The 9080-nt window shown below is 51.0% G+C and overlaps 1 protein-coding gene across 1 annotated transcript; it reads right to left on the bottom strand.

The window, feature by feature from the left end:
- Window positions 1-1794: 1794 nt before the first annotated feature.
- Window positions 1795-6597, bottom strand: NMUR1 (neuromedin U receptor 1). The gene is made up of 3 exons (XM_005882980.2): window positions 6592-6597; window positions 5492-6371; window positions 1795-2985 (listed from the first exon to the last, which is right to left on the bottom strand). The coding sequence occupies exons 1-3, from the start codon at window positions 6595-6597 to the stop codon at window positions 2549-2551; spliced, it is 1323 nt and encodes a 440-aa protein (XP_005883042.1). The 3' UTR covers window positions 1795-2548.
- Between the last annotated feature and the right edge of the window lie 2483 nt (window positions 6598-9080).

Genomic DNA, 9080 nt, shown 5'->3' with positions numbered 1-9080 from the left:
CGGGGGAGCAAGAGGGGGGAGGAAGAGGGGTGGGGAGCAGGGATTCGCTCTGTGCAAGGCCAGCGCAGATTGGGCGGTGGGCGCACGGCTAGTGAAGTGCCCCTCCGCGGCCTGTGCTTGCGGAGCCTGCGCCTTGGGACGGACATTTTTTGGTGCCGCGTGTGCCGTTCTTGGGAGCGGTGGGTACTGGTCCCTCCGGTTCCCGGACGTGTGGGGATCCTGTCGACGCGGGCAGAGTGCTTGACACCCCCGTCCCGCGCTCCACGCCCAGCCTCCCCGCTGCTAGGGAGCGAGGCCACGTTTCCCTGCTGATGAGCCCGAGAGACCGAAGGTCAGCACGCGAGAGTGGGAGCCCTTAGCCCCAGGCCAGGAACCCCCGGTCTGCAGGTGCTGAGAGCTGTTAATAAAGGCAGTCACGTTGATGGAGAGAGAAATAGGTGAATCTTTATTGCAAACTTAAAAACATTTTATTGTGAATACTTTCAAACATACATTAAGTAGAGAAAATTAAAAACGAATCCTCTTTTACCCATCACCCAGCTTCAAAACTTCAATATTTTTTAAAATATATATTTTTTCTTTTCATTTTTTAATTGTTTTATTGCCTAAAGTATTACAAAGAGTATTACATATGTCTCCTTTTTTTCCCCGCCCTTGACAATCCCCTGGCCTCCCCTATCCCCCAGTGTCTTATGTCCATTGGTTATGCTTATATGCATGCATACAAGTCCTTTGGTTGACCTCTTACCCCCTCCCCCTCGCCCCCCAACCCTCCCCGGCTAAAATATATTTTTATTGATTTCAGAGAGGAAGGGAGAGAGAGAGAGAGAAACATCAATGATGAGAGAGAATAATTGATTGGCTGCCTCCTGCACGCTCCCTACTGGGGATTGAGGGTGCAACCCAGGCATGTGCCCTTGACCGAAATCAAACCCGGGACCCTTCAATCCGCAGGCCAGCGCTCTATCCACTGAGCCAAACCAACCAGGGCAAAACTTGAATATTTTTGCCATTCTTTTCTCAACTATTCTCTGCCCCACTTTTACCTCCTCACCCTTTCCCTTTACCCCTCCCCCTCCTCCTTTTTTGCTTAATTATTTTAATGTGAATCCCAGGCATCCTATCATTTTGCCTGTAAATACTTCATTATGTACCTCTACAGCAGTGGTTCTCAGCCTTCCTAATGCCGCGACCCTTTAATACAGTTGCTCATGTTGTGGTGACCCCCAACCATAAAATTATTTTCGTTGCTACTTCATAACTGTAATTTTGCTACTGTTATGAATCGTAATGTAAATATCTGATATGCAGGATGTATTTTCATTGTTACAAATTGAACATAATTAAAGCATAGTGATTAATCACAAAAACAATATGTAATTATGTGTTTTCCGATGGTCTTAGGCGACCCCTGTGAAAGGGTCGTTAGACCCCCAAAGGGGTCGTGACCCACAGGTTGAGAACCGCTGCTCTACAGGATATTGGCCTTGACATCTGTTCCTAAACAGCCCCAATTGTCCTGCTCTGTCCTGTGCAGGAACTTGAAAGAGGGTGAGGCCTGTGCTGAAGAGGTTTAGACTGTCAGAAGAATGTAAATGTTTCTAGAACCAAATGCCTTAAATCTGTTCTCATCTTTCTTCTTAAAAAAAAAAAAAAGTGTTTTAAAAACAGTGAATTCGAATGATTACTAAGTATTACAGACTGTTGTGTGGGGCTTTAAAAAAATAAATGACAATTTCTGCTTATCTTAGATTTAAAAAAACTGGTAAATACACAACAAAATTTATTATCTTAACCATTTAAGCATACAGTTGAATATTGTTTGAGCATGTTCACATTGTTGTGCAACCAGAAGGGGGGCATGGGAGGTGGTGCGTATGGAGGTCAGGGAGGGAGAGGGGTTGGGGTGGTGAGTGTGTAGACAGTAATTTCCGTCTTGGTAATCTGAGGGTATCAGTGGGTTTCATTACAGCAGTGACTTACGCACACTCGCAGAAAATGCAGCTAAAGAGTCAAAGTGTGGCACTTAGAATATCGGGGCCCGTTTCATTTTGCAAGCAGGGGATCAAGGCCTGGGAAGGTGAGCTGATATGCTTGATGCCACACAGCAAGGTGGCAACAGGGCTAAGATTGGGAGCAGGTCCCCTGGATCCCTGGCATCCCTGCCACCCAACAGTGCCACCAGTGGAGATCCCAGAGCAGAATAAGCTGACCGGGCCAGGGAGGGGTCAGATAGGAGGAGGGTCTCAGGTGCAGGCCATGAGCTAGAAAGGGACAGAAAGTGGGAGGGAAGGCAGAGCCTTGGGAAAACATTTTGGAAACTGTGGCAGGAGTGGGGATGTCCCCAAAAGAAGGTGTGCTGTGCCAGTTAACCGACTATGATGTTCCTGCAGGGAAGGACTTTAACTGGAGGCCTAGGGGCCTAGAGGGTAATCGTATATCCCTTCTAGTACATGGTGGGAGCAGGAGTCACTGAGGTGGCTGCAGGGGGAACAGGGCATAAAGGGGACAGGCATGAAGACATCACCGAAGAGGAGGGCAGGTGTGGCTACAAGTGGCCCTCTGGTGCCTCCAGGTGGAGCTGCTGTGAGTCTCCTCTATGGAGGGAGGGGTCAGTCTCTTGCTGTCCCTCTGGGTCATAGTTCTCAGCCAGAGGGTGGGCCCTGCTGCCCAGGGAGCCCATGTCACACAGGGTGCTGCCCGTGGTCACCCTGCTGAGGCTGTGGGAGCTGTAACGTCGTCTGTGGCCACGGCACCGGGTTCCCAAGCACAGGGCTTCCCGGAAGGTGTCCTGGAAGCGGCTGGACATGAGGCTGTAGAGCACGGGGTTGGCAGCAGAGCCGAGATAGAAGAAGACGCCAGAGATGATGTGTACATACTTGTAGGCCACGAGCAGGCACTCGGTCGAGGGGGACACGAAGCTCCACATGAGACGTTCGATATGGAATGGGGCCCAGCAGATGCCAAACACCAGGACCAGCACAACTGTAGGGGCAGAGAAAGGAGACTGGGTGCTGCTCCAGTTTAGTCTGCTCATTCTCACCTCCCCTCCTATTCCACAGGCTACCCATGCCCACTGTCCATCTGGAAGTTTCTGGAAGTTCGCCTGCCCTGGCCACACCCTTTCAGAGAGGCTGCTCTCACTTCTGTCACTGAGTGGGCAGTGGGTGTGTGCCCTGCCCCTGGCCACAGCCCACTGGGCCAGGCGTGGGCACTTGAGCCAAGCTGGCCCAGCCCGACTATCTCACCATGGAGCTTGGAACTAGGTGACTCTAAGCTCTGGACACTAAGCCCCAGCGTGTTGCAGACTGTGCGGCTAAGGCCCACCCTGGGTGCCCACTTGGGGACAATGCTTACTGTTGGGTAAGCAGAGAGAAGCAGAAGAATGGGGCCCATGCTCAGACAGCAGTAGATGGAGGTTAAGGGGCCAGAGAAAACACAAACACCTCCCCTTGTCTGCCTTGGCCCCAGAGCCTTCCCAGCCCCAGCCACCAGCTCTCCAAGGCCCAGCTGAATATCCTGCCCTGTACTAACTGCTGTCTTCTTGAGATCCCATCCCCTACCATCCAGCAAAAGACAGGACAGGTTGGCCAAGCCCTCACTCTTTCTCCCCAGCTTCCTTCCAGCCCTAGTCTTAACCAGCCATGACCTTCTTGGGTCTCTGTCACAGGATCTGCCTTGATTTAAAAAAAATTTTTTTAAATTGATTTCAGAGAAGAAGGGAGAGAGAGAGAGAAACATCAATGATGAGAGATAATCATTGATTGGCTGCCTCCTGCATGCCCCCTATTGGGGATCAAGCCCACAATCCAGGCATGTGCCCTTCATCAGAATCGAACCCGAGACCCTTCAGTCCACAGGCCTACGCTGCCGACACTCTATCCACTGAGCAAAGCCAGCTAGGGCTGCCTTGATTTTTGTTTCTTATTTCTTGTGTTTGTTTAGCTGACTATCTTTCCCCTGCAGTGTCAGCCTAGTGTGGTTTTGCTCGTAATCCCAGATTCCAATGTCCCCAGCACACAGTCTGCTGCACAGTAGGCCTTCAGAAAGTGAAGGTGGGGGAAGGAGGAAGGGAGGGATGGAGAGAGAGAAGAAAGCCAGAGTCCCAGGCCAGCAACCAAGGTGGCTTTAAGGAAACATCTTCCCTGCCCTCCTGCCCAGGGTGAGAACTATGCCAGCTGAGCAGACTCAGACCTGGACCCTGTCATGGGGGGGGGGGGGGGGGGGGCAGGGGCCAGTTGGTCTGTAGTACAGGCTTCACAGTGCAGAGCTGGGAAGCAAGCAAAGAACTCCGGGGGTAACAAGTGACACCACTCTCTGGGACACCCCACCCAGGACAGGGGGGCGGGGGGTGGGCTTCTCTCTGGGAATGGGGCAGTCCTCAGTTAGCTGGCTGTAATCCCATGGCTTTGACCAAGGCCTCACCAGCCTGTCCTGCCCTGGCTCAACCCATCTGCTTGATTCAGGCCCTGCTAAGGTGGAATGAGATGGGATGGAAATCAATGACTGACTTAGTATCAGTTTGTCTTGCTTCCTGGGGCCACTGTTTTTGAAAAAGAGCCCCGTCTAGAGCACAGTAACATCTAGAACCTCAACCCAGCTGCATGCCCTGGCTGGCCCCAGTCCACACTTCTGCCCTGATTCTCCTATGCTCTGACCCTCACAAACACCCCTCCTGACAATCCTCTTTTATTTTTATTTATTTATTTATTTATTTATTTATTTTCTGACAATCCTCTTTTAGACAATGATCACTCCTGTGGTCCCCAGGGAACTGCAAACATAGATGGAAGAAATCATCATCTTGCATATGCAGATCCCCCCAGAACCTCCCATATGGTTCTGTGGGAGTAGTCACTTCAGCATCCTGTTATTCTGGCCTGGGGATGGGCCATGACCTAACCCCACTTATCAGAATCTTTTCCTGGAACTTTTCAATAGCCACTAAGGAAAGAGAACGGTTCCTCAGGAAAGCCCATGGCCATGCCTTCCAGGCTGATGTAGGAAAGGACAGAGCCAAGACATGTTTAGCAGCCAAGATGAGAGACCTGGAGGGTGCAGATGCCATGAACAGCTCTGTTATCCTGGAGCCCAGCCATGTCGCCTGCCCTGTCTGTGGTTTGGGTCCGTGAGCCACCTGTGCATTTGCACAGGGCCCGAGTTTAAAATGGTTTAATGCTCTACTGTTGCTGTCTTGACAATCTTAATGATTTTTTAACAAGAAACCTGAATTTTCATTTTGCACTGGGCCCTGCAAATTATGTAGCTGATCCTGCCAGAAGCCATTAGCATTTACCTTTGGTGTTAGTTTCTAAAACAGTATGCATGCATGCACATGTGTATGTACACCTGTGCATACACACACACAGAGGGGTATGTAATTCCAAGCCTTACACTCATAAACTCGGATGCAGCACCTCCCCCAGCCCTGGAAGCCCCAGACTCATACCCACAGTCTCGATCAGCCCCTTTCCCCAGCAGCAACACTTACACAGCATCTTGGTCACCTGTGTCCGACTCCTATCCTGTAGTCGCTGGACCCTGCTCTGGGGCCCCTGCCTGAGCAGCAGCAGCTTCTCACTCCGCAGCCGCAGCCCAATGAGCAGGTAGAGCACGCTGATGATGGCCATGGGCAGGCAGAAGAAGAGCAGTGCTGTGGCCTGCATGAGTAGGCTGTAGAAGGCCTTTGAGTGGACCACCATGCACACGGCCGAGTCGGGCACTATACCCCGGCAGGGCACATCCAGCAGCTCGATGCCATGAAGGCTGGTGTTGGGCAGAGAACAGAGTAAGGCAAGGCTCCAGATAGCCCCGAGCACCCGGCGAACATGGGCTTGGGTCATCAGAGACCTGGCCTGCAGTGGGTGCACCACGGCCACGTAGCGTTCCACACTCAGGGCGGTGACATTGAGCACAGAGGCCAGGCAGACTGTCTCAAAGAGCAGCGTGCGGAAGTAGCAGCCACCAGCACCCAGGAGGAAGGGGTAGTTACGCCACTTCTCATAGAGCTCCAGGGGCATGCCTAGGAGCAGCACCAGCAGGTCCGATACTGCGAGGCTGAAGAGGTAGTAGTTGGTGGGCGTGTGCATGGCCTTGTAGCGAAGGATGACCAGGCAGGTTAGCCCGTTGCCCACGGTGCCCACCACAAAGATCAACAGGTATGTGACACAAATGGGTAGGAACAGCTCCGTCTTCTGGAGCCCCAGATACTTGAGTCTCAGCTCCTCATCAGTCAGGTTCAAATCCTCAGGTTCAAAATCCGCAGGTTCAAAGTGCCCCCACTCTCTACTGCCATTGCAGGGCACCGGGCTCCTTGCACCCCTGAGGGACATGTCTCCAGGGAAGATGGAACAATTGAGGCAGAAAGGAACCTGTGGAACAGAATACAGAGACACTCAGAAAAGTCACTTAGGGAACCCAGGTTCTGTTGTAATTCATTAAACCAAAGGTGCCATTATTTATGTACTGCTGAGAAAGAAGTCTGTCTTCCATTGTAAGATGCATTACAACTTCAGAGATGTAAAAATGTACATCTTACCCTAGCCGGTTTGGCTCAGCAGTTAGAGCGTCACCCGTGGGCAACGGGCTAACCTGCATGGTCACCCGTGGACTGAAAGGTTTCAGGTTCAATTCCGGTCAAGGGCATGTACCTTGGTTGCAGTCTCAATCCCTGAGGCAACCAATTGATGTGTCTCTCTCACATCAATGTTTCTCTCTCTGTCTCTCCCTGTTTCTTCCACTCTCTCTAAAAAAAAAATAAAAAAATAAAATAAAAAAAAATCAATGGAAAAAACATCCTCCGGTGAGGATTAACCAAAATTAAATAAATAAAAGTACATCTTCAAAATGATAAAGCCCTAACTGATGTGGCTCAGTTGGTTGAGGGTTGTCCCATGCCCCGCCGGTTTGATTCCCAATCACAGGGCACATACCCAGGTTGTAGATTCAATTCCTGTTGGGATATGTACGGGAGGCAACTGATTGATGTTTCTCTCACATTGATGTTCCTCTCTCTCTCCCTCTCTAAAAATCAATATACATATTTTTACAAAAGATAACAAGTGGACTTCAATTTGAAATTTCTCAATCTATTGAAATCTTGACTAAATGATGAATCCTCTTGAACATGGGCTTTGCCATCAGCAGTTTTCCCTTGAATCTCTCCCCTTTCAAGCCACAGACTTTGAGACAGGTACTCAGTTTGGGCATCTGTAAAATGGGCAATGTGCAGTATCATGTGGTCTTGAAGAACAAGGACTCAGTAGGCAACTGCTTGGGTTCAAATACAGCCTCCCCAATCCCAGGCTGTGTGACCATTTGCCTGGTAACCTCTCTGCAGCTGTTTCCTTATTAGGAGGTTTGAGAGAGTTTAATCCCTGAAAGAGGCCTGCCTGACACACAGAAGGGCCAGGTTATCAGCACCCCATTGAGGGGACTGAGTTACAGAGGGGGCTGAGTCACTGAGGGGATCCAGGGCTAAAAGATGGTAACGCTGATCCAAAAGTTGATTCTTTATTGTTTTAATCCTCACTGAAGGAGTGAGGATATTTTTCCCATTGATTTTTAGAGAGTGCAAGGGAGGGGGGAGAGGGAGGGAGGGAGGGAGAGAGAGAGAGAGAGAGAGAGAGAGATCTATTGGTTGCCTCTCACATGTACCCCAAACAGGGTGGGAGGGGGTGGCGGGGATCAAAACTGCAACCCAGGTACCTGCCCTTGACTGAAAATACAATCTGAGACCCTCCGGTGCATAGACCGACATTCTAACCACTGAGCAATGCTGGCCATAGCCAAAAGTTCACTCTTATTTTTGTTTTCCATCACCTACACTATTAGAAGTTGAAATATTTGACACCCTTAACACTGCTGGTTCTAGGGTTCCCTCTCCTCTCTCGTACTGCCCATCTCTGCCAGTCCACCATATACAGTGATTAAGAACCAAGGCCATGGTGTTAAACAAACTGTCCTGGGAGCAAATGTCAGCTCTGCACACTCTAGCGGTTACCTCCCCTTACTGTGCCTCAGTCTCCTCGTCTGTGAAATGGGGGTGTCAATAGAGCCTACCTTACAGCTTCTGTGAAGATTAAATGAGAGACGACACAAAGTTCTCAGGAGCGCACCTGGTACATTCTGGGTGCTCAGTTTCAGTGCACAGTACATGACCCTACTCCCCACATGGAAAGGGAAGGGCAGTCCAGGGGAGGGAGGGAGCAGCCCCAACTGTCCTCCGGGGCCTGTTCCCCAAGCCCACCCCCACCATCAACCCTCCCCTCCAGCAACTGGATTTTCAGGCTGGTTCCCGGGTCTTCTCCCTATTCCTCCAGCCCCGTTTCCTCTCTTCAGTCACAGGCTTGGGGGCTCAGGTGGCCCACATACCCGTGCAACCACCTTCCAACTACTTTCTTTTCCAGGTCCTTTGCTCTCCCAGACCCGAGTTCTTCTTCTTCTTCTTCTTCTTCTTCTTCTTCTTCTTCTTCTTCTTCTTCTTCTTCTTCTTCTTCTTCTTCTTCTTCTTCTTCTTCTTCTTCTTCTTCTTCTTCTTCTTCTTCTTCTTCTTCTTCTTCTTCTTCTTCTTCTTCTTCTTCTTCTTCTTCTTCTTCTTCTTCTTCTTCTTCTTCTTCTTCTTCTTCTTCTTCTTCTTCTTTTAACTACAGTGAGGTATTAAACTGGGTGACAGGGACCCCCAGGCATTCTTAATCAGAGTATCTTCCTCTCTCCAAACAAAATCCCCCAGCCTCCCTGCCCCTCCCACACATAATCCCCGCATCTTGGGATCCTGGCGCATTTTCATCCACTCAAGCGCAGCCTCTGCCTCCCCCGACCCCGCTGGGCGGGAGGCGCGGGGACGAGCTGGACCAGCGCAGCGCAGACCCAGGTTCACGGGAGGCTCCCTGCACCACCGGGAAGGGTCGCCCCGCGGCGCGCGCAGTAAGACAAATGATCCGCGGGTCCCCCGGAGATGGGGCGCCCCAACAGGACCCTCAGCCCTCTACCACCGGGGAAGACCCAGTCCGCTCTCCTCCCGCCTTTTCTTGCCCACGCCCCACGCCCCGTCCAGCCACAGCACTCTGGGCCACTGCGGC

This window comes from Myotis brandtii, unplaced genomic scaffold (assembly GCF_000412655.1).
Source record: "Myotis brandtii unplaced genomic scaffold, ASM41265v1 scaffold744, whole genome shotgun sequence".
Lineage (NCBI taxonomy): Eukaryota > Metazoa > Chordata > Mammalia > Chiroptera > Vespertilionidae > Myotis > Myotis brandtii.
Note: the sequence above shows the minus strand (reverse complement) of the source record. Positions and strands in the feature narration are given on the sequence as shown.